The 26,974-nt window shown below is 38.3% G+C and overlaps 1 protein-coding gene across 4 annotated transcripts in view; it reads left to right on the forward strand.

The window, feature by feature from the left end:
• The window catches only part of zmiz1a (zinc finger, MIZ-type containing 1a), a 134,325-nt gene that overhangs the window by 76,959 nt on the left and 30,392 nt on the right, over positions 1-26,974 (forward strand). For all 4 annotated transcript variants that reach the window (XM_084092991.1, XM_084092992.1, XM_084092993.1 and 1 more), the window contains 3 exons: positions 15,690-15,809; positions 22,329-22,442; positions 26,694-26,799. In XM_084092991.1, the coding sequence (XP_083949117.1) occupies positions 15,741-15,809; positions 22,329-22,442; positions 26,694-26,799 (289 nt within the window). In that variant the 5' untranslated portion in view covers positions 15,690-15,740. The remainder of the gene's footprint in view (positions 1-15,689; positions 15,810-22,328; positions 22,443-26,693; positions 26,800-26,974) is intronic.

Below are 26,974 nucleotides of genomic sequence, written 5' to 3' on the forward strand. Positions count from 1 at the left end.
GGATTTTTAACGAATGCCAAGAAAGCTGTTGTTTTTTTTCACGAGGTGGTACCAGACATTGCGCACACACGGACACACACACACACACACATGCACAGACCGAAAAAAAAAAGGCTGTAGAGCTTTATTAAAAATCATACGAGGAAAAATAGCATCAGTTCATATCACTAATGCCATGAAATCCAGACCAAATCCATCCTGTGCTCGTATTTATCTAGTCACATATTTTGAATACCAAAAGGATGTTCTTTTCAAGCTGTTGGCTGTAATTCTGGGAATCCAAATGATAAAGGTCTTGCCAAATGGGCGGGGCTTAACAGTTTATTTTAGCATGAACATTTGTGTCAATCAGCTCACAGCTTGCTTCATTTAAAGTCGGCATGAAACGGAAGTTTTGATAGCTGTTTCTTCCCTGACGTGACGCATACCTGAGTGCAACAGCATCACAAAAAAGAACAAATGTAAGGCAGGACTTGATTTTGTCCATCAGGAATTGATTTGATTGTTGGATGGTTGTGGTTTGCTGTTGCTTTGAACTCATGTGAGTGATAGATTGGCCTGCCTCGCGCCTGTGAACACGTCATAAGAGAAGAGAATTAAAATTAGAAAATTAGATTGATAAATTTTGATTTCATGGTGTGTTTAAATGGCTCTGTATAACAAATATGAACCGTCTAGTTGGTTACAGTGGGTGTTGGTTAATGATCTCCTGGTCATCTAATGAAAAAGAGCTAACCGAGGTGGGTCGGGTGCTCTTCTCCAAGAGGGAGGACAGTGGCCTGACCGCTAATGGCCGTGGCGCTTGTGTGCGGAGGCTGTTTGTCATGGCAATTCATGTCAGGGTGTAATTGGTTTACCTGGCCGTGTGTGTTGTGAGGCTTGTCTGCATAGCTAAAAACAAATTACCCACCACTGACCTTTCAGCTACACCGACCACATGGCCACACAGAGGCAACCGGGTAGGGAGAAAGTAGAAAAGATGGGAGAGAGAGCGTGTCGGAAACAGAGTTTGAGTGCCATGATGGCGCTATTTCTTGGCTCACCGCTGTTGGAAGGAGAGTGTTTGAATGAAGGATGCCTTTGGGGATATTTATTTGAGCCGGTTCACAGCATGCAAGGTTTTAAAAGGAACAGCGGAGAATACATCCCTCGCAGACTCGGCCATCCCATGCTTTATTTGCCCGTGCCTAGATGAAAACGACCGCTGGTTTTGAAAAGCGGCGGCTGTGCAATGCAGCTTTGCTTGCACCACTTATCTGTCAAGAGCAGTGAAGGGGGGGATAGGAGGATGCCGTAATTCCCTACTTCCTGCATAAAGGATACAATATCCATTTTAGTGACAGAGTAGATGGGCCTCAATTTAAATCTTAATCCACGGGAGTTGAGTCGCAGTCGGCCGGATTGATTCTAGCCTACTGCGTGTGCGACTGCGTGCTCCAGGCGACACTGCACAAGTTGATTTTCTTTGTGAAAGTCTGACACTTTGCCACCACCCTCCGCATGCTCGTTTCTGTCTTCGCTGGCATGTACAGATGACAAAAGCACTCTAGCCCTGTTTTGTTCATGTATTTCTCCCTTGCCAGAAGCCACTTCCACATGAGGACTGGAGAAAAAGAGGCTTGTTGTTGGGACTAATTTTTCAATGTACAGGGTGGGCCATTTATATGGATACACCGTAATAACATGGGAATGGTTGGTGATATTAAAGTCCTGTTTGTGGCACATTAGTATATATTAGTACACACCACCCATCTTGAGGAGTTTGCCCCCTCACATATACTAATGTGCCACAAACAGGACTTTAATATCACCAACCATTCCCATGTTATTACGGTGTATCCATATAAATGGCCCACCCTGTATTTAGCAGTGTTAATAGTTAGCAGTAGAGAGAATGAATATATATATATATATATATATATATATATATATATATATATATATATATATATATATATATATATATATACACAGTGCAATGCATAAGTGAATACACCCATGCTAAAGTTGACTAAAAAGAGGAATAAAAAATCATATTTTGGAAATTGAACTTAATGCCTTAATTTAAAAAATTTGGAAAAATCCAACCTTTAAGGACACCAATTTTCTTTGTGAATGAATAATGTATCGTAAATAAATAAATGTTCTTCCTTAAAATACATGGTGCATAAGTGAGTACACCCCTATGTTAAATTCCCATAGAGGCAGGCAGATTTTGATTTTTAAGTATTTTTAAAAAAAAAAAAATTAGGATACTATGCATCCTGATAAAGTTCCCTTGGCCTTTGGAATTAAAATAGCCCCACATCATCACATAGCCTTCACCATACCTAGAGATTGGCATGGGGTACTTTCCATAAGATCATCTCTCAATGCAAATCAAACTAGCTTTTAGGCTAACTGAAATAAAATCATGCCAATCTCTAGGTATGGTGAAGGCTATGTGATGATGTGGGGCTATTTTAATTCCAAAGGCCAAGGGAACTTTATCAGGATGCATAGTATCCTAAAAAATTTTTTTTTTTAAATACTTAAAAATAAAAATCTGCCTGCCTCTATGGGAATTTAACATAGGGGTGTACTCACTTATGCACCATGTATTTTAAGGAAGAACATTTATTTATTTACGATACATGATTCATTCACAAAGAAAATTGGTGTCCTTAAAGGTTGGATTTTTCCTAATTTTTTAAATTAAGGCATTAAGTTCAATTTCCAAAATATGATTTTTTTATTCCTCTTTTTAGTCAACTTTAGCATGGGTGTATTCACTTTTGCATTGCACTGTATATATATATATATATATCTTTAGCATGGGTGTATTCACTTATGCATTGCACTGTATATATGTATATATATATATATATATATATATATATATATATATATATATATATATATATATATATATATATATATATATATATACAGTGCAATGCATAAGTGAATACACCCATGCTAAAGTTGACTAAAAAGAGGAATAAAAAATCATATTTTGGATATATATATATATATATGCCTCATTAAAAGATTGGTCCTACAGTATGTTCTCAAAAATTAGTTGATGATGCTGATCTTCTCGTTGAGGGTGGTTGATCTATGTTGCTGATCAACTATGCTTTTTTTCCCAACATGCCTGGCCACTACTTAAACAAACACAGCCTAGCCAGAAGATCATGTGCTAATTGTGAGTTTGATGTCAATCAATTTCAAATTGATCCTTTTAGCTGTGCAATCTGAGTGCTTTCCAAACAGCAAAACCTCTTTTCTAACCTGCTGTACAGTTCTGTAGCCCCCAGACAAAGCACTTGTAAACAGGTGTAGCAGCTATGAGCTATAAACGCTGTGCCATTGATCAGTCTCTTTAATTAGAGAGTGAGATAATTAAAACACTGTATTTTCACTCAGCTAGGTTCATCACCATATATTATTTTTTAACCAATACCGAGTTGCAGAGTTACACCCTATTGACAAGTTCTATTCCTGAAGGTTTTTTTTTTTTGTGCCTCTAATAGATTTCTTTTCATTTAATTGGAGTTTCACACTAATTAGATTTGTCTTATATAGCATAAGAAAACTCTGGCACAGCAGGAGCTGCTGAGCAGGAGGTCGGATGTTGGGAGATTTTTGAAAAATGTTAGTCTCGGTTGTGAACAGTATGCAAGCGTGTGGCTGTATTTTAATCACTTTGTTATTTATTTATTTGCATCCGTTATCTTGCTGTATAAATCAGGGCAACATCTTTTACATAATGTGCTTTTTTGTGATCAGTTTTCGTTTGGATGCAAATTTACTAACATAAGTGATACAACACCGCTGTTCAACCCTCATCAAATTAGGGTTAATTCACCCAAAAATAAATATTCTGTCATTAGTTACTCACCCTCATGTCGTTCCAAAACCCGTAAGACATTCGTTCATCTTTGGAACATAAATGATGATCTTTTTAATGCAACCTGAGTGCTTTCTGTCCCTCCATTGACAGTCTACGCAACTACCACTTTCAAGCTCCAGAAAGGTAGTAAAGGCATCATAAAAGTAATTAATGAAAGAATTTTCATTTTGGGTGAACTAACGCTTTAATAGATATTTTCTGACATTTTTTTTTTAAAACCCTTTTAAAGATGTGTAAAATTGATCAAAAGTGACAGTAAGGACATTTATAATGTTACAAAAGATTTCTATTTAAATGCTGTTTTTTTCCCTATTGATTAAAATATGCTGAAAAAGTCATCACGGTTTCCGCAAAAATATTATGCAGCACAACATTGTTTTCACCAATAACAATAGTCTCATTTGCTTCTTTTTATAAAATATATGAGACAAAGTTTCAGAGATGGCAAAAGTACTCACTTCTCGTGCTCAAGTAGAAGTACAGATACTTGTGTTAAAAAATACTCTGGTAAAAGTAGAAGTACTGATTTAACTTCTTTACTCAAGTAAAGGTAACAAAGTACAGGCTTGGAAATTTACTTAAAGTATAAAAGTAAAAGTAGCTTTGCGAATGATAACCATTTTTTTTATGCAAAGCTACCTGGACCACACAAATGTTACTAGAGTGCAAGCTGAGAAACTTAAGTGGATTTGGAAAAAAGGTTCTTTATATGCCATTGCCTACATTTTAAATGGATGTCTGCCAATAGGCCTAAAACATCACATAGGCTATATATGATTATTGTGACAGAGACTGGGACTCCAGGTTAATGAGATTCTGACTGAGTAGCAAGATATGAATTCAATTGTGATTCTGTGAGAATTTACAGACCCAGTTTCTCTTTTTTTTAAACTTCCCCTTAACATTTAAAGGAATCTACATGTAGGCTATGTAATGATTTTTCCGCGAATGAATGCCGCCGAATCTGTCGAGTCGTCTTGTACTGATGGGTCAAGTGCAATGTATATTCCCATTCAATTGACTTTGTGAACGGTCCTAAACCATTCCCTTTAGTTACTGTTGCTATGTCCGACAAGCGACGCCGCTCTCACGCCACACCATGTTCTCACACAGTGAAAAATACATCGCGGAGCAGAGAGGACACTGACAAGGTGCTGACAGACGGGACAGACCAGGCTTTTTTTTTATATGAAACAAATTCTCACCTTTCAAATTTGGTAATTTTTTTAAAGAAATTTAAACAATAAATACCGTTTTGTGGCTCTTTAATGTGTCGTGACAGATCGCTGAGCCTCAGTTAAAGCTGCTCGTGAACCGATAATCTCTTCCTTCTAGTTCATTTATAGCATCAAATAAACATGAATGAACATAAGAGGGAAAGATGTTTTTACGCGAAAAGACGTCGGTACACTTCGTTTTTCAAGTTGAAATCCTCCAATGTTAATCTACTAATGCCGCGTTCCAGGCAACCTGTAACCCGTGTTTTTCCAACTTGTAACTGGGAGTACATCGATCTAGTACGAGTTCACGGGTGGGAAGTCACGGGTTTGACTGCCGTTCCAGTGCACTTTCACGGGTATAAGGTTGGAAAAACACGGGTTACAGGTTGCCTGGAACGATGTACTCCCAGTTACGAGTTGGAAAAACACGGGTTACAGGTTGCCTGGAACGCGGCATAACTCTCCTGACTGCTTTGTCAGACAAAATGTCGGATTATGATTGGTAAGATTATATACTGTCTATGGTAAGATCGCCTGTCAATCAAACTCCCTGCGAAGGGTTGATGACGCAAAAATAATAACGACGCCACTGAAATTATTTGAAACTAAAGTAACGAGCCAATTTTTTAAAATGTAAGGAGTAGAAAGTACCGATATTCATGTTAAAATGTAAGGAGTAGAAAGTACCGATATTCATGTTAAAATGTAAGGAGTAAAAGTAAAAAGTTGGCACAAAAATAAATAGTAAAGTAAAAATATCTGAAAAATCTACTTGAGTACAGTAACAAAGTATTTGTACTTCGTTACTTCCCATCTCTGCAAAGTTTTTACATTAATGAAACATAAGTAAGATAAATAAAATGATCACCCTTCCCTGTAGCTATTGGCATTAGAAATTTGTACAAATTCTATTGTTTTTGGATCTTCTGACATAGGAGAGAGAGCTCCTGTCTTTCAGTGAGTGAGTGATAGAGCTCAGAGCCCAGCGGTAGACTACAGTTGCTGATGTTTCAGCACTTTTAGGGCAGGCCTGAAACAGAAAGCCGTGGAATTTCTCAGCTTACCTATTCAGCAGTAGGATCCCTGAGGTGTCCAGCAACAGCCAAGCTGGTCTGCTGCCTGTAGGGTTCGGTTTACACCGGCCTGTCAGCTCTACTCCTCACTCATGGTCCACAAACCCAATGTTTTGTTCTGCTGAGCTCTGACAGAGCCAGAGCTCTCTTCCCCTCAGCCTGAAATACAGCCATACACTTTTACCAACAGTGCTGGAACATAAATTACTCTCTCTTTTTTTCTTGTTCTAAAAAGCCTGGCCTGGAATTCCTCCTCTCTGCTGTCACCCTAAATTAGAAATCTCAGAATTTATACATCCTTATGAAAGACTGCATTTTCTTTCAGTGATACCACAGAAATAATAAATTGGTGTAGTAAACTTCTAAAGTTTTCATATTACAGCCAAGTCTGAAGTTCTCTCTTTTTAAAGAAGTAAAATGATATGTAAACGTATGAAATCTTTGTAGCTCTCACATGACAAGCATTCACCTCACACAACTTCTGAATCCATGTGAAGGCGTCTTTTATGCTCTGAGAGATGCTCAGTAGCTTCCTTGCCTTGATGTGCATTAGGGGCTATTTTTAGACGGGAACAGCACATAAGATTCACAATCATGTGTCTCACTGTGACCTGATTTTTGAAGACCTGACCATCCTTTCATAACCAGAGCCTGGTGTAATGCTAATGAAAATATACAGAAACAAATATAAAACTACAGTGTATTTCGATTTGCTTTACAGTATATGATCCTCAAAAACAATGAGTTTATTGAGAAAAAATAAGTGCGAAATTTATAACTCAATTGAATAAATTATTTTATAATTACAATTTTAATAATTGTTTTTGATAACAATTTCAAGACAAAACCCACCAACACTGAACTAATCAACTGATAGACTGTTCAAAAGTTTGAAGATTTGAAGTTTTTTTTTTTTAAGTTTTTGAAAGTCTCCTGTTCTCAATAAGTGCTGCATTTATTTGATCAAACAGACAATTCACAGCTAAGTTTTTAGCATCATTACTTCAGTCTTCAGTGTCACATGATCCTTCAGAAATCATTCTAATATGCTGATTTGATTTGAAAACATTTTTGTAATAATATAAAAGTATTTACTGTCATCTCTATTCTTTACTTTGATCAATTTAATGTATTCTTTCTTGCTACATAGCAGTCATTTCTAAAACAACTCCAAACTTTAGAATGTAGTCTAAATTAAATCATTAAAATGAATTAACAGAGTATGAAGGTTTATTCAAATAACCTTGTGATTTTGATTTGTGATTTACCGGTCAAGTTATTTTCAGTGAAATGAGAGCAAAACAGCATTTTGGCAAAATTATGGACTACTATTTCCTGTGATGTACATTAGTTGAAAGTTTAGGAAGTTGTTTTGAGTTAGTTGGTGGTTTCCCCTCATTTGGTTTGTTAGTTGGTCCACAATTATTGTTTTACTGACATAGTCCACTGCCTGAAAGGTTTAAGAACCACTGTTTTATGTTCATCATATAATGCAAGAGGAAGCAAAGGAACGTAACAGAAGCAGTCCTACTTGAGCGGGTTTACTGCTCCAGCCACTCTAACCCACTGTGAGATGGACGCACTTCCTGGTTTATTTACACAGCGCTGTCCAGGTCTGGCAGTTGCCGAACTCTGACAAATGAGAGAATCTCAGGATGAGCCAAAGGAGGGTGAGAGAATATTGTTTGGAATGCTGGTCATGCTTTTGCTCAGCCTCACAAAGATGCACACACCAACAGCCATGATTGGCAATCCTGGGCAGTTTGTTGATAAGAGCGAAGGGTTAAATCGTGATTTACGCGCACAGTGATTTGTTGCCGTCTGGAGTTGGACGGGCCGAGCGCCACACAGACCCACGGAGCTCTTATCTGAGATAGCTGGAGTTTTTCACAGCTCTGGTCTTGCCCTGCGCAGTGAATCAGAGCTGAAGTGAGCAGACACTGAGGAATGAGAGCAGAAGGGAGAGTGAGTTCACAAATCGCCCTAGAAACACCGTCTCTGTTTCCCCCAACGTATTCATGGCATGACGGGATTGTCCTGGGGTATCTGGTGACACATACCTGCCATTGTAGAGACCCCTGGCACCGTACTGCTGTTCAATATTTATAGACGCCAAACGCTCTCAAATATCAAATGGTTAAACAGCTGCGGACAATTTCAAAACTGGCTGCCCGTTTTGGGAAGTGCACAAGCCGCAGGGATAGTTGCCAGTGTAAAAGAGTTTATTTTCTTCATCACTCTCTCTATATTGGGTAATTAATTGACTTGAAAGAGTGATGTCGTAATTGTTTCTGTGCAGTGAGGTTCAGGGTGTCTTAAGTGAACACTGTGGAAAGAAGGTTTAGTGATTAAATCACACTGAAACACAATATAAAAATAAAAACTGACCCCAGATTAGTAGAAAAAGGTTATTTTGTGTTGGCATCATGCAGTGAGCTGATGAAAAATGCCTGTCACATCCCTAACCTGGCGTCAGCAGCTCCCTCGTGAGAACTTCCCCTCAGGTGAGAAATTAAAGTGGATATTATCTGTGCAGCGGCCCAGCAGCAGCTCAGTATGAGGCCAGGATCCATTTTGCTCCCTTCACACAGGAAACGCTGGGTTGACATTATTTTCAGGGCAGCAATACTCGCCCTCTGTTAGTGATGTGCTTTTCGTTCACCTACTCAAGGGCAAGGTCAAACCGACTGAGGTCGTTACGCTTCTACAGGGATGTAAAGGAATCGTGAAGAAATACAGTGCATGAAGAATCAGTGTTAAACATTTTCAGATGATAATACGAGTGGCTTTACAGATAATATCGGTTAGTTCCATTTTCTCCATTCTTGGAGAAAAGTATACTGTGCACAATGATATGTCCCGGATTATGCAACAGTTAGTTCTAGTCCTCAATTTTGATTGACTGAGCAATGTTCCAAGCATGCTTATATACAGGTAGCCTATAAGTCTTAATGTTGCTGATATCTATTGTGTTAATGTAATAATTGTATCATTTTAAAACAATTGTAATAATTGTATAGTTTTGTTTATGCTTTTAACATTATATTTAGCTATGTATATTTTGCACCAGTTTATACTTTTAACATCTTTTGAATAAAAATATTATTTCCCATTGACAAAATTCCGGGACTAAATTTGACAAAAAAATATGGGGAAAAAGTACTAATAGTACTAAAAATTAAACATTGTGTTTGTGTATATATATATGTATATATGTGTATGTGTGTATGTATGCATGTATGCATGTATGTATGTATGTATATATATATATATATATATATATATATATATATATATATATATATATATATATATATATATGGCATTTGTGTGGCATTACATATGTGAAAATATATTAATATTATATTAATACTATTAATTGTCATTGACATATTTAAACATTACAGCAAAAAAGTACTAACTTATATAAGTACAATTATATAGGCTATAATTATATCATTTATATATAATGTTTGTCTTGTCGCGGAGAAAAAAGACATATTTATAAAATGGCAAGTTACATATTAGCTGCATATCAACCATAAATTTGAAATTAAATATTCACAAATTTGAAGTAACTAGGCTATGTAATTTTTTATAACTTATGTGCATATTGTATAACTTTAAAAAAGTTGTTTGCTTAATTGTTGTATTTATGTTTATATCATTTGCTTTGATAAAATAAAATAAATAGATTGTATTGGCTAGCATTACATGTATATCAGCATTATATTGAAACCCCCTTAATGGTTGACCACTATACAGTTAGTTCAGGGCAGTTTGTGATGGGGGCGGTCTGTCTGTACATATGCCCTCCCCTCTCTGATCAGCTCACAGATGGGCCACACCAACCTTCTGTTCCAGATCTGAGCTCCGAACAAATGAGAGAGAGAGAGAGAGAGAGACAGGTATAGAAAGAGGAACCGAAAAGACAAATTAAAGCGAGCAGGAAGGATGGGGACGGTGATATCGTGGAGAATGAGGTGAGGAGAGAGGTGAAGGGACAGAAAAGCAGACTCGAGTCAGTAGCTAAGTGCCTTGTGACCAGAATGAAACAGAAAGCCTCAGGCAGATGTAAAGAGTAAAGAAAAGGAGGGGGTGGCAGAAAGGGAGGGGGGAAAGCGGAAAGGGGGAGTCAGTTTGAGAGTAAGAGGAAGGTAGAGTGAGTGAAAGAAATAAATAGAGAGCGTGAGAGGAAGAGAGAGAGAGAGAGAGAGGGAGGGCAGCGGTGGGGGAAGATGGTGTGCCGGTGCGGCCGTGTTGATTGGCTTGTATGAAAACACATGACTGCAGTGGGGAGCCTCTTGCTCAGGGTGAGTGGCTCTGCTTCAGACCAAACCACATTAGATGAAATGAATCCATTCCCCAGCCTGTTAAAGGAGCGCGCTGCCCGGGTTCTGGAGAGAGAGAGAGAGAGAGAGAGAGCGAGGGGGAGGAGGGGTGGATTGAGTGGCTGGAGAGAATGGGGGAGAAAGAGAGGGAAAAAAGGAGAGATGGGGGCAGAAGGAGGCCAGCACACACACACACACACACATATGGTGCTAGAGAGACTGCTCGGGAGATTACGGCACATTTTAGGTCAGGACAATAGAGAGCAGTGGAGAGCCTTTACGCTGCCTTTCTGGACTCACACAACAAATGCTGCCTTGTGCTGTCTGCAGGGGCCACTGTCAGGCTCGCCGCTCCTCGCCACACACGCCGAAAACGGCTTCAGTGCAAGAGCCGTACGTTTATGCGCTTGCTTAGCTTTCACTATTTGCATTTTTCACACAGTTTTTGAGTTCCGTCTTCATAGAAGGTTTTTGAATTAGTCGACTGGCAAAACAATTATGTGAAAGTTTGTGTACTTTTGAATACACAGTGGGCCTAAAAATGTTGTTACACTTAAAAAATATATTAAGATTATTGCTTTAGAAAACAAAATATTATTTTATTTTTAAGACAAGCACCACAAGCACACTTTTCATGATAGTTAATTGACTAAAAATAGATTTTATTGGTTTAATCCAAAAGATGCTGCCTATGTTTACAAGAATAGATGAGCTCTAGCATAATTTGTTTGCCAATGCAATTTGGTTTTAAATTTTGTTATTCAAACATGCAATAACATCAAATAAAGTTTGGGTTCAGTAATACTTTTATTTGAATTGATGTATTTATTCAGCAAGAATACATAAAATAGACATTTATAATATTACAAACGATTTCTATTTTAAATAAATGCTGTTTTGTTCATCAAAGAATCCTGAAAATACCCCCAAAAAAGTTTTAGATGCACAACTGTTTTCAACATTGATGATAATAAGAAATGTTTCTTGAACACCAAATCAACATTAAAAATAATTTCTGAAGGATCATGTGACACTGAATACTGGAGTAATTATGCTGAAAATTCAGCTTTGCCATCAGAGGAATAAATTACATTTTAAAATGGAAAACAGTTACTTTGAATTGTAACCAATTTTTGACAATATTTCTGTTTTTACTGTATTTTTGATCAAATAAATGCAGCCTTGGTGAGCATAAGAGACTTCTTTCGAAAACAAAATAACACACTGACTGACCCCAAACATTAATGTAAGTGTCCAAATACTTTTTGGCAGCACTATTTGTGGCTTAAGGTTAGTTTGTGGTGATGGATTGAAGCGAACGCAGGTCCCCCTGCCGTGGACCCATGCCTCTCTGTTAGTCAGCTACGGCGGTCACACCAACAGGTGCTGAGACACTTCCCTCTGTCTCTTCTCTGCAGGCGGTCTGGTCTGATCTTTAGTATGACTGCACTCTGATCAGCCAAGCTGAAAGCAAACCGGTCCTGCCAGTCTCACATATTACTGCCCACAGACCATGCACTTGACCGTCTGAGGCGTACTGTGCACAAGACCTGGCTGAAATCACCAGTTCCAATCTGATTGGCTAGTGCTATGCAATGTCCTGAAATCAAGAGTCCACCATCTATATGGAAATCAGTGGTCACCAACTTTCTTTGCTTACCAATATTTTTCAAAATATATTTTGTTTTCAACAGAAGAAAGAAACTTGGAAATGGCAGAGATTGTATTTTTGGTTGAACTGTCCCTATATTAATGGCATGTACAATTAAGATCAGTTACGATTGTTCATTTGATTTTACATGTCAGTCAGACTGATCTTTCCCACCTAAGTGGGCAGCACTTGGCCAGAATAAGATTGAAAAGAAATGATGCTGATTGAGTTTAATTTCTGGTTATGTAGAACTATTGTTCTGCGCGCGTTAAAGTGGCGAATGAGAGGTTTACACCACGTGAACGAGTCGAGTTGCTTTGAGAAGATCTCTTGGTCGGATCAGAGCGCGAGCTGTAATTATGATCCGTCTTTTAAGCTTGGCCTTTTTCTTGAATTGAGTTCCGGGCTGGTATCAGTCTCTCAATCCCAGTCCTTAACCCAAGAGAGTGACTGATGGTATTTATAGAGAGCTACCTTTTGAAAAAGGGAGTCAAGCGTGAGTGGAAATGCAAAAATCACTCATGCGGCGCGTGTCTGATTATGAAGAGATAATTTTCCCTGCACAAAATAAGTCCTCTCTCTCTCTCTGTCTTTCTCTGTCTCTCTCTCTCTCTCTCTCTCTCTCTCTCTCTCTCACTCAGCCCTCTTTCTGACCCCACCTTTCTGATGATTAAAAAAGTGTTTTTTGTACTTCACTTCCTTGCTTTTGTTTTTGTTCTGACAGTAAGAATTTTGTCTAGTCTCGTTCATCCGATATGATTTATCCTACTGTTTTTAGATATTTAGGCTCTCTACCCTGCTGTTTTACTTCCTAATACTTGGATATCAGCACCTCATCTCATTTTTATATGATTTGACGGTGTGAATTCCACAAAATATAGTGATTTTATAAAACTGATATTTGTTAATAATTGGTTTCACCAAGTTTTTTACTCTGTTATTAATGCTGGTCAAATTAATTAATTTTTATTTATTTTTTAAGTAATGTTTTAATGAATAACCTTAATATTTAGAAAAATTATATTACATTCTTATTAAATTGTAATATTTAATAATGCACTCATTCTTTTGTTCTGCATTTTTAAGTATAAAGTATAATATTATATATTAAAGGATATGTGATTTGAGTGAAATATTGTGAAATGCTACCATCATGGCCAAGTATCTGACTGTAAACTTTCTGTTTGGAGTGAGTCCATGGCTAGCTTCTGCTTCTCTTTGAATAATGAGAACAAGAGTTTGTTTTCATTGAGGTAGTTGGTGTGTTATATAACTGGTGTTTTTCCAGCCTTCATTGCCTGAGGGGTGAGAGAGTGAAGGAGAGAGAGAGAGAGAGAGAGAGAGGGATGCGTGATCAAGCTGTGTGGAGTTTTGGACTCTGGGCTCTGCTTTACGGCTCTCTGACGTCATAGATCAGGATGTTCAGCAGCGCACTGTAATGATGTTTTCATGTCATCATCACCCTCTTGAAGCCTCTTAGAGTTTGCACACAAGCCGTCTCACGAAAGAGGAGGAGGAGAGTGAGAGCATTCTTCCTCTCACTGCTCGTGGCTGGAGGTGAGAGTGACAGCGGGGTAAGGAGGGAAATAGTTAATCAATAGCCACAAGGTCAGACAGGCGAGCCACTGGTTTGAGCGTTCTCTGTTAGTGGGTTGGAGCAGAGGATTTGTAGCGCTTGTAAAGGCTTAAAGGAACACTCAGCAGTTATTTGTGGTGGTGCTGAATGGTCAGGGTGGCAGGGCTGCAGTGTGTGTGTGTGTGTGAGACAGAGAGAGACACCTGCTGGCCTTTGATCGTCACTGCAGACACACCGACCCAAATCCTGTCAGAGCATTTTTAGCATTACATTACGTTACATTACAGAGCAAATTAGCATTACATTTACTCTTTGCCAAAAGAATACTCCCTTATATCCAGAGCAATTTACACTGCATTCAAGTGACAAAAACAAGAAAAATTCGTATCCATTTTTTTCCTTAAAAAAAAAAAATCTAAGTATAATTTAATTATATTTAATTTAGAAGAATTTCATAATATATGACTTTTCTATATGAAGAGTTCAGATGCAAAAGCCTCTAAGTGCCATCTGAAATTTTCTTCTAGAATGATCATTTTTATCAAGCTTGTATTTAAGTTCAGTAATTTCACGTAAATGACAATTAATAGGTCATTTTCATTGCCATTTAAGTGAAATTACTGAACATATATATAACATATATATTATTATTATTATTATTATTATTACTTTTGTTATTATGTATAATATAATTATATATCTATTATATATCATAGCATTATCTACTAGCCTATTTAGATAAATGCAAATATGATAATACAAATTTCAAATAAATGCACATCTTACAAACCCCAACCTTTTGAACGGTAGTGAACTGTAACAAATGTAGTGTCTATGCTTTGAAAAAAATTGCTTTGCTTACAAGTCTTATTGTTCCCAGAGAACACAATTTTTCTTCTCAGGAGAGTGATATATATATATTTTTTTTTTACTGGTAAACAAAATACTGATTATTAATTATTATTATTATTATTCTGAAGTGATTGCAGTCAGGTGCACATTTGGTGGTGATTTAGGCTAAAATTGGAGCATGCTGTGCTGTTGTATGAATCTGACGTCGTGGGTTCAGCACACTTCTGTTATGCAGGTACCAAGCATGCCGTCTCATCCGTGACTTACATGCTTATACATTTCATGTGGGCTTAAGAAAGCACTCTTAATACCTGTCCCGACATCACTTCCTGAAATGCACTGACTGCTTTAACATATATAGGGCACCATCTAACCCTCCTGAGAGCGGGAGATTCTCCCTGTCCTGTCACGCACAGAGCCAAGATATTTGAAGAGCGCTTTATCAGACCGCTGCAGTGGGTGGTGGGGGAATTTTGCTGTCTGCCTGTTTTTTTTTCTCCTTCACATTAGTGCCTTGGAATTTTAAGAGTGATGGCAGTAAAGTGGTCAGATGAGAGATGAAGTCCCGACATTCCCGTTCCTCACCAATTAATCCTTCCGCGTGTCGGCGCAGTGAGTTACAGCGCTGGGCCTCGTGTTTATTTGCCAGCGAACGCAAACGCAACTGTAAATCAGCCCGCCACGGCTAAATTGATAACCTTGAATGTAAGGCCTGATACCTTTAGCAGCGTGTAATGATGGGTTCAGGCATTTGTAGAGGTCTGATTGGAGTGTACGCACACTTCCATTCAGCACACATACTCACACTTCTTCTGCTCCATCCTTACTGAGTTGTGCTGTTACTGGCGATTTATGAAGATCACGGTTACGCTTTACTTGTAAGAAACTGAGAGGAGTGTCAAAGTTACAACGTCAACATGAAATATGGATGGGACGGCTCCTCCTCAGCCACTACTGAAATGCCATCTGAGCACTCAGTGTCTTTCAGGGCCTTGTTGAGCGTGTGAGGAGATCACAGATTTGCGCTGAAGTGCTCTCCCGTTTTTTCTCTCAGCCTGACACACTCCTCTCTTTGTCTGTCCATTTTTCAGAGAGAAGAACTTTAATGGCTTCCAGGTAGAGAGAAAGAGGCAGCAGTCAAGATGAACTCGATTCCTTCGATGGACAGGCACATACAGCAGACCAATGACAGGCTGCTGTGCATCAAACAGGTGAGGAGAAGATGACCACAGTGATGCAATGACTGTCTGTCTGTCTGTCTGTTCATTTGTTCCACAGTCTCTCAAATGGGGATCTGTAGTTCTTCATTAGCTTGGCTCATATCAGGTTGCTGAATATGGTTGGAGTCTAAACACTGTTGTCCTCCTCTTCTATTTTCCAAGCATCTCCTATCAGCTGATTGCTTGTTCTTGTGTACACAAACACACACATCACATCACACACACATGCAGACATGCCATATACTTCTATTATATCTACTATTAAACTTCATTCAAAAGATTTATTTTAAGAAATTAATACTTTTATTCAACAAGGATGCATTGAATTGGTGAAAGTAATATATTTCTATTTCAAATAAATACTGTCTATTGTCAAATAAAAAATATATTAGGGGTTTTACAAAAATATTAAGCAGCACAATTGTTTTCAACATTGATAATAATAGAAAATGTTTCTTGAGCACCAAATCAGCATATTCTGAGACTGGAGCAATGGCTGCTTAAAATTCAGCTTTTCTATCACAGGAATAAATGATATTTTAAGGAAAAAAAGTTATTTGTTGTAATTGTAGTAATATTTCACAATATTACTGCTATTACTATATTTTTGATCAAATAAATGCAGCCTTGGTGAGTGTGAGACTTACTTCATAAGCATTAAAAACTTAACTAGTTTACTATAATGATTTTTCTCCTAATGATTTGTCTGATCAACTCATTTCTGAGGACAAATTATGTATGTATGTATATATGTACAAACACATCACAGACGCATATTTTTTATCAGAGTTATATATTATATTTTCTAAACAAATCAGTAAGAATCTGTACATTTAAAGCAAAGGTTTGAATAATTTAAGAGCACTTTAGTTTGTGAAAACCTCTTCAAATGTGCTCGTTTCACTATACTAGTGAGGACATTGAAAAAAAAAAAAAGTGGCATTCACAAATTTAGTCAAATACACACACACACACACACACACACACACACACACACACACAGTAGATATGACCCAAGACAATATCTTGTGATTCTAGACTTTGATAATTGCAGTGTGCGGTGTAGGTGTGACATTTTGCTTTCTCTTGACAGATTTATGGAAATATGTGACATGCCAACTTGAATATTACAGACAGAATTTTTCATGTTGACAGTTTTCTGCTAGGCTTTGTTGTCTCTGCATATTAGCGTTAATAAGATCATGTCTACAGCATGTAAGAATCCATTGAATTTCTGAGCCTATTTAATTGGTTACAAATGATACTGTTACCTCCTTTTTGCATAGCAGATTGAGCCTGATTAAAACTAAAGACAAAACACAATCGATTGCTGCTCGTTAATCATATTGATATGGCACATTTATAGTGGTGAGAGTTGTCGGTTTTGCCTCCAGGACTGTTGTCCGTCCCAGTGAGCTCAATTTAAGCAGAGACTGTATTTGTATTTGGAAGTATAATTTATCTCTTTTTTTTTTGCACCAACATCAGTAATATACTGTAGTTTTACACTGTTTTTCGGACCCTTAGGTCGTGTGTCCACCAAAGCATTTTTTTCCAAAGGCCAGTGTGTTTTTGCAATTGTTTTCAATGGGAGTGCCACATTTTTAAAACTGCAGCAGCTGAGGAGGTGCTCGCCATTTTTTACCGGTCGCCGAGAGTTCAGGAATGTTCAACTTTGGGTAAAACGCAGCGCTCATAACTGTCACTTTTTACCCAGCCGTCCAATCACAGTGGAGTAGGGGCAAGACAAATAGCACACGACCAACCGTCATGTTCTGCTTGTACAATGATAACAAATGACAGCAACAAGCACATCTCTGCATCCAAAACTAGTGCCAGAGCAAGAACGTTATATTGTGTCGACATTTTTATATTCCGAAACAAACTATTTGCGAAATCAGATACTAATAACGTTTCTGCTGATATTCTGTATCATATAGCGTCTCAACTGAAAAAGGTGTTTTCCGAAGAGCTGGCTATAACACTTTGGTGGACACACGCCTACTGTCTTTTTGCCACTGTACCTTTAAGACTTCCATATGTAAATGACCTCTACATCTATATGTAAATGCCAATATGTTGACAATTAGTAAATGTTCCATTTTTTGTGACGTCCGTATGTCAAAAACCTGATACTCTTTCAATCTAATAGGGGTGTTTCCTTTCCTCTCTGTCCCGTTTCCCTCCTTTCATCATTCTGTCATCCTGTCACTCAATCATACGCCTGCCTGTCATCCAATCTATTCTTCCCTCAACTTTACTCAGTTGGTTATAATGACAGAAGTGTAAAACATTATGTCCAGTCTCATGGCTAACACCCACTTGAAGCCATCAGCATGTTGTGATTGTAATGTCGATCAAATGGACCATTTTCTCTCTTGACTTTGACTTTTTTTTCTATTCTAATACAACCAGTCTCTCAAACTGCCATCTGAGTTTCATTTTCGAGCCCTTCCTGCAGAATTCCTTCTGTTTTCTCATTGCGGGCTTCCTCACCAGCAGTTAAAGCCTGCACACTGAGCAGTCAGCAGCCAATAGCTGTCAATCACACAAAATGAGATCCTCTTCTGTCTGAGAGGAGCAGACTGACATCACAATCAACTCAAAGCGAACTGTTGCATTGAACTGAATCTCACACTCACCCAAATCATTTTGACTACATATTATGTGTGTGTGTGTGTGTGTGTGTGTGTATATATATGTATATTTATATATTTATATACACAAGTATGTATAATATACATCTGTGAGTAGTGGCCCCATTTTCTCTGTTTTCTTTTCCTTATTTGTACAGCTTCAGTTTATTCTGCTAACTAATTAAAACTGAAACTCTTATCATTCACATTGTTTACCTTTGAATGCATGATGAACTTTTGGATGATCAGAACAATTTTCTTGGCTCATTCTCCATCAAGAACATGAGGAGGAATTTAATGATTAGAAATAATAAGTGAAACATGCCACAGCGACTCAGTTTAATTAGAGTCTTTCTTTTCTCTTTTCTTCTTAAGCAAGAAGAAATTATCATTCACATGGAACATGAATACAAATTTGCTGAGGAGTATTCTGATACTGGAGGAGGCAGTTATTCATGGTCCATGTCCTGTGTAGGACTGAAGAAATGAACTCGTGCTCAGGGATTTCCTCTGACAGATTAGTTGATGAGAGCAATTGCCCCTTAAGATTTCAAGATCCTGACCTTTTGTCTGAGTGAAGTCTTGAATGTGGTTGAATAATTTGAAGATTTATTTCCATAAAATGACCTAATATGAGTTTTATTTACTTAATTTAGTAAATACAATTTAGTAAATTTAGAGTCATATTCTGTACAACTTATTATATACATATTATAATAGTCCACTTATAATGTTTGTCTGGATTTCTTGCTCCAGAAACAGGAATGTAGTTTAAAAAAATACACTATATACAGTACAGGCCAAAAGTTTGGAAACATTACTATTTTTAATGTTTTTGAAAGAAGTTTCTTCTGCTCATCAAGCCTGCATTTATTTGATAAAAAATACAGAAATTTTTTTAATATTGTGATATATTATTACAATTTAAAATAATTGATTTTCAATTTATTATACTTTAAATTATAATTTATTTCTGTGATGCAAAGTTGAATTTTCAGCATCATTACTTTTATATTTATATATATATATATATATATATATATATATATATATATATATATATATATAGGGGAATATATATAGGCTATATATTGTTTTTTTCCTTTGCAAAACCGGAAAACTGGGAAATCTGGATTAAAGAATAATTTCCTAGAAATTGTATTATGATTAAATAATTTAGTGAAGTGTTTCTAGGAAAAAAAATATATATATTTATAAAAAATAGAAATTTATGATTGTTTTTTTTATGTTATCAGATGTTATTAGTTTGTTTTTTACTTTTCCAGTCTTGGAAAATACCCTGATATTTCCATGTTTTCCATTTATGTAATGCTTACTTCACAGTGATGTGTTTTTTAAATCTCAGTTACTATAACTGGACTGGGAAAACAGCAGGAAAAATCTTCCATTATACAGCCACTTTATATTTATATACAGTGATTTGCAGTGTAAATGATCAGATTTGTAGATGTCCAGACCAGGTCAAGCAACATGACTCAATGCCTCTGGAGTGACTGTTCACAACACACAGAGCTGCCCTGAGGTGGAGAGGTCCTGTTTGGACACCGTGTGCTTGGCAGGGGAAAGGTGGAGTGCTGAGATTTGGCCACGGTTACGTTAACACCTGTGTTGTGATCATGCCAAAAACCCTTCATTGCTGACACACTGCTCTGAGTGCCCACCATCACAATGATAATCGTACGGTTGGACCCAGACATCAGAATGTTCGCTTAAACAAAGAATTGCCTTCCTCAAAATTTAGTTTTTTTTTCCTATGAGAGGGGGAACGTTCGCTACCCGCATATCCCTTATGCTGTGCAGGATTTACTCAGCAGGGTTCTGCGGCAGTAGACATTGGCTCTTTGTCAGATGAGCTCTTTGTCAACACACACACACACACCAAAGCCTCTCATTCAAATGGCGACCTCTGCCGCCCTTGCAAGACAATGGCGCTTCCTTCGCTGCAAGCCGGGGAAGAGGAGGTGTCCGTCGTAGTATAATGGTCTTCAAAGTGCGCAGTCTCCTCCTCAGAGCGGCCAAACATTGCCTGGGCATTAAACGTGCAAAGGCTCTGAAGAGGTTGTACAGATTGCTCGTTTATTTAAATTTCTTGTCATGTCTTGTGCGCCACCAGTCGCTGGAGAGTTTGGGTGGGGGAGGGCAGTCCTGAGGGGGAGGATAAACAACCTCAGCGCTCAATAAATAAATAAAAAAACGTAGGGAAAAGAGAATAAGCCTTTTCTCATTCAATTCTGCCACAAAGCCCCCCCTCTTGTGCTCGCCTTATTGGCCGGCCTGCTTGACTATGGCTTTCAGAGGTGCAGATCTATTACATCTTAGTGGACAAAAGATGATGAAGAGTCTGGATTAGGACGTACTGCGGTGTGTGAGGAGGCCTTGAAGCACACTGAGCTCTTTGTCAGCAGAGTGGATCTGTCCCAGAATGCACAGCTGCGTTCAGACCAGGAGGCCTTGGGTTACTGGCTGGGTTCTTGCAGGGCTGTGCAGATGCACCAAGTCAAAGGGCAGGGGGAGCTGGAGCACTTGGCTAACTGAAATATATACAGGGGTACACATAACTGGTGTGCATGCATGGTAAAAATAAATGATGCGAACCAGAAAACGTGGAGGGAAGCGCTTTTGAGTACCAACATTTTTGGGGACAGGGACGTTTACTTACTGGAGTAGGATTTTTCTCAAACTCTGGTAAGATGGCAATCATGATGATATGTGTGTTCATTAATTATTAGGGGTGCAACGGATCGCAGTTGATCAGTGATCCGTACGGACCAGGCCCCATGGTTCGGCACGGATGTGATTCGCGGATTAACTGCTAAGTTTAACCATCATAAAGTGAAAGTTTATCATTTAAAAGTTTATCATTTGATCTATTTGTAATAGATCAAACATATCATTTGGACATGTTTTGTCTTGCCAGTTTACAGATTCAAACATTTTTAAACACGGAAGAAGAGGCGAAAATCAGGACTAGCGCGCTGTTATCTGTTATCGCGCGCACGCAGAGAGAGAAACGTTTCAGACAGCGCTCAAACACCGTATTGATTCCTCTTTCGCGTTTACTTGCGCGTGAACAAACACATACACAAAATGCCGATCTCGGCAAGTATTCTCTCGGTTATGTCATAAGTTGAGAAAGAAGTTGAACAGTTGAGAAAGAAACCGGATTTGTGTCAGTATATTCAGTCCGTGCATTCGGTCTTAAAGTGACAGCAGCCTTATATTACTGTTGTTGTCTGTGTCATTAATGTTAATAAAAAAAAACATCATCATCATCATCTACCATGTTCGAGAGAAAAGAAGATAGTGAGGAGAAGAGCAGTCAGGAGGAAAGTGATGACGACAGCTTCTCCAGGTGTTCCCTTGAGAACCAGACCAAAAAAGTTATGTGCACCCCTGAATATATACTATATTTAAAATCTGAAGCTCATCATTTTATTAAAAGAAAATTAAAAGGATAATTAATTCTGTGAACGTGACAATTCTGTCATAATTTACTCACCTCATCTCCGTATCATTTTTTTCTTCTGTGGAGCCCAAAATATTTTGAAAATGTTAACCAGTCATTTTTGGTTACTATTGACTTCTATTGTACAGGTTTAGATTGACATGAGGATTCCATTTAAGAGAAAATGATTTTTTTTTTTTATGCTTTTCTAAATCATCATTTTGTGGAAATATTTTTGTAGGTGGATGAACTCACTGATGCTCATCCTTGAATCCCTGCATGTGTAGTTTTCTCTGTGTAAACAGAATATTATGATATTTAATTGCTAACGTGTGTCGTATTGAACTTTTATGGTTAAAAACTTCAATATATTAACCATGCAATATTTGATTTCTTCTCTTCAAACAGCACTTACAGAATCCGGCCAATTTCCAGACGGCGGCCACAGAGCTGCTGGACTGGTGCGGAGACCCACGAGCCTTCCAGCGGCCCTTTGAGCAAAGCCTTATGGGATGCTTGACGGTAAGCCAGCAGCTGCTCAAGTCTTGTCCTCATGTCAGGGGCCAGTGACGAAGGTTAAAGCAACAGTCACGCTTCACGTGTCCCTCTGCCCACCCACTCATCTCTCTGTTTCTTTTCTTCCCTCCTTTAACCTCTGCTTATATATATATATATATATATATAGAGAGAGAGAGAGAGAGAGAGAGAGAGAGAGAGAGAGAGAGAGATGTTTAATTTTGATGTTAAAATCATTTCTACTATCTCAATAAGCTAAAAGTAAGCCACTAGTAGGCTGATTTCCACAAATTTTCCAAATCTTTTCAAATTGAATTCTGTTTGGTGGTGCAGAACATACAGTAGGTTGAAAAGTAGTCCCCTGTCCCACATTCTCCATGACAGTCATTGATTATGGCACACTGCCAGTGTTTAGCACCTTCAGTCTTATTCAGGCCTCCAGTCCAGGTGCTTTTCACGGGCAGACAGACATTTTACATTGATTTCCACTGGACTTATTTCAGTCCCACTCCCACTCTGTGATCTGAATTCCTCAGATAATGATTTACTGGGAGGCTCTCGGAATATGTTTGATCTAGCTAGACTTACATCAGGTATCTTTACTGAGATTTATTTTTTTCTTAAATAGCTGCCATTATATATCCTGGTTCTCAACCAGTGGGGGCCACAGCAATCTTTTAGGGGCCCCCAGTAAGTCTTAAAATTATTTATATTTATTTATATTTACATAATCTTAATTAAAATGTAATCTAAAAAAAAATCACTCTGATGTTGGATGACAAAATAACCTGATACTATTCATACTACACTAGACGATAGAGTACATAGTGCAAAGTGCGTCTTTTTGGACACAAATCTAGATTAATCTTGAGCTAATGGTTAGAGCCTTTGCAACTAATTGACAACTTTTTGCCATCAACAATGTAATTATTATTCTTTAAATACAAGCATGACATGTAAAACCCATATTTAATATTCCATTAAATTACTGATTGAACCCCTTTAAAGCTTTTTCCAATTTTAATGAATGAACGTGCACTACCCGTCAAAAGTTTGGTAATAATAACAAATGTTTGCTTTCTGAAGGATCATGTGACACTGAAGACTGGAGTAATGGCTGCTGAAAATTCAGCTTTATCATCACAGGAATAAATTACATTTTTAAAATACATTAAAATAGAGAACAGTTCTTTTAAATTGTAATAATATTTCCACAATATTGCTGTTTTACTGTATTTTCTTTCAAATATTTGATTGGCAAACTTTTGACCGGTAGTGTACATGCGTTTTTATTTCACAGCTCAGGACAGACACTTGTTTGGCATTTTTATGACATCACTTTTTGATCAGTCACATGGCATTAGCAATCAAAACGACTTGGCTGCATCACAAACTTCCAGGGTTTTCTGTGCCAGCTGGGCTACTGCCCTTGAAATAATGAGGATGTTAATGGACAGCTTTCTCCAGGTATTCCAGACCTCCGTGCTCTGACAGCCTGAGTTTGGTCCAGCCTCCCTCTCTGTAGTTAGTCACGTGTGTACATGACAATGTGTCCCCAGACACCGTCTTCACACCACACGTGCTCACTCCGAAAGGATGTGCAGTATATGTTGGCGCTCTGTATATTGTAATTAATTTGTCTGACGTGGTGCGGTCCCTCGGAGAGCAGCGGAGAAGTTCTTCTCCCCAGGTGAGGATGGTGGAGAGATGAAAGAACTGGGGAGATAAGAATGTTGGCTGACAGATGTGGACATGTCTTACACATTTCCCCTCAGGCAGCAGGTAGCTCTCTGCTTTCCGCAGACCTACATATGGAGCGTTTCTTCCATTGTCTCCCAGCTGCACAATATCAGCACTCAGCCAAATGATAAATGACATCTCCAAACTGTCAGTAGCTTTAGCGAAGACAACTATCTCTGCTGTTCCACTGTCTTTTCTTGTCAACCCCTGAATATCTGCGCAGTGCTCGCTCTGAAAAGAAGGTATTATATTGTGTATTATATTATATTATATTTTTTGTCAGGTATTATATTGTGGGTCACTGTTTGTGTGCACTCGGCTCTTTAGCAAAACTGTAACCGAGGACATTTGCATGGCTTAGTGATTCTAATTTTTATTTTTATTTTCTGTTGAATCACTTAATGTTTTAGGCCTGCATTCTGAGAAGAGAGATTATGTGGAAAAGGCTTATGAGAGGATGCATTTCTAAACGGCAGTGGAATCTATACCAGCCCTCATGGCAGAACGCCTGGCTGTTGCGTTTGGCAAGTGCAGCTGCAGAAAGGAAATTAAAGTTTGGCAAGAGTGCAGCGCCGCTGCCTGTCCAAAAATCCCTAAAAACTGGAGGACAAAAACGTCTCTAGGTTTTCAGTTTCATAGATGCCGTCCTAGAATCCCATTAAGCCGTTATTTGACCATTGAATCACAAATCGGGATCTGTCAGCGCAGGTTTGATTTCTCGTTTTTGTTGCACCACCTTGGAAGCAGATGTATGACAATTTATGATTAAGAAGAGTCACGTTTGCCCCCGTTGTGGAACATAAATCGCACGTCAAGTGCTGAGTGTTAAGAATTGAGAAGGTTAGTAAGTGGATAAATGCAGCGCACAGCTGCAGCGCTGTGATACATGAGTCATTAAAGATCATGTGCTGCCTCGTTCAGATTTTACAGCAGATATTACAAAAGGTTGAATGCCTCTCATTCTATATTGGTTGTGTCATTCTTGATGGATAGAATAATAGAGAGTGACAGGGGAGACAAAGTGAAATTCTTCAAATTGAATGTTATTCAGAGCAATATTTAAATCCATAACTTAACTGAAAATAGGCACCTTAACCAGTGTTTTTGGAGTCCCATTGTCAGTCTGAAGTATTTAAGGGTCTCTGCTGTATCATTTTAAAGGAGTAGTTTACCAAAAATAATTGACTTATTAACTTTCCCTTGTGTTGCTTCAAACCATACAAATTTGATTTTTGGCAGAATGTTCACACTGTAATTTTTTTAAATAAGGAAAGTAAATGGTGACTGTGGCAATAACGCTCAAAAAAAAAAAAAAATCATATTCATGGCACTTTAATTTGTTTGTTTTTGCCATTATTCATGATTTTACTCCCCACTAGCTTTCACCATGGCGATGGAGGTTGTTATTAGGGCGTTAGTTGGTGTTCAACTTCATATAGGGCAGTACGGAAATGGTAGTGAATAATAATTTTTATTTTGCTCTGTCTGACCAGGTCCCTGAGAATAGTCCTAATACACTATAAAAAATAGTGTATTATTTGAGAAGACTATATTAATAAACAATCACCATATGGACTTTTTTTTTGGTGGATATTTGTCATTTCTGGCAACCTGGTCACCATTCACATTCATTGTATGGAATAGAGTAGGTTGGACATTCTGGCTAACTTCTCTTTTTGTGTTCTATGGTAGAAAGTAAGTCATGCAGGTTTAGTACAATGTGATAGTGAGTAAATTACAGAATGCTCATTTTTGGGTGAACAGTCCCTTTAAGAGAGTCCACAGTTAAAGCCTCGGTTTTGTATTCCGTGTGGTAACATTGTCACCTACCAGCTCTATCTTACATTCGGCTTTAGAGTTTTATTTACACACTTTTGAATTGTTCCGCGAAAGATCACGAGACACTTTGAAAGAAGCTGGAGTTGCGAGTTCAAGGGGCCAAGTGCGGGCTGTGGTCTCTGCGGATCAGGGTATTCAGGGAACAAACAGAGACGTCTGCGCACCAGTCGCAAAGATCTCTGGGGAAAGCTCATCAATCGTGCCCTGCAAATATCAACACAGTCTTAACACTAGTCTGCATCAGTGGAGGTGGCTGTTTTATCTTTGAATACATTATTCATGCACATATATAAATATTTGATATGATTGCACTAAAAAAGGGAAATTGCTCTTTTATGAGTAGTTTTTGGAGAGATATTTGGTGTACATGGAAGTGGGGGGGTGGTAGCTGGGTGATGCGAGTATACCGCTGGTTCTCGTGTCTCTCATGGGAGTCTGGGGTAGAATTTCAAGGAAGCTTAATTGCACACAGCTCATGTAGACTATTGAAAAATTCAATAGCCTTAATGCTAAAGAGTGTGTTTAGACTATTTCAGCTTGATTTTCCTTCAGACTTTAAGCGGAGAACTATGTGTTTGCACCTCTCTTGTGAATGCAAATAATGGGCGCACACATGCAGATGAACCCACATGAGTTCACAAAGACCCGTTTTAACGCTCATGTGGTCTCTTTTCGCAGGTCGTGAGCCGCGTGGCAGCGCAGCAGGGTTTCGACTTGGACCTCGGCTATCGGCTCCTGGCTGTGTGTGCGGCAAACCGCGACAAGTTCACTCCAAAGTCAGCAGGTGAGACCCTCTTCTCTCATGCACCGTTTCTTCTCACTCATCATTGCTAATAAAACCCAGAGACACTCTGCCTGTAATGAATCCACATTCTTCATTTAGCGATGTGACAGGAAATCTTTTAATTGCGGCATAATGCAATCACAGCGCACGGCCATGCATTAGCATCCTTTCACTT

This window comes from Abramis brama, assembly GCF_963993115.1.
Source record: "Abramis brama genome assembly, chromosome: 19".
Taxonomy (NCBI): Eukaryota; Metazoa; Chordata; class Actinopteri; order Cypriniformes; family Leuciscidae; genus Abramis; species Abramis brama.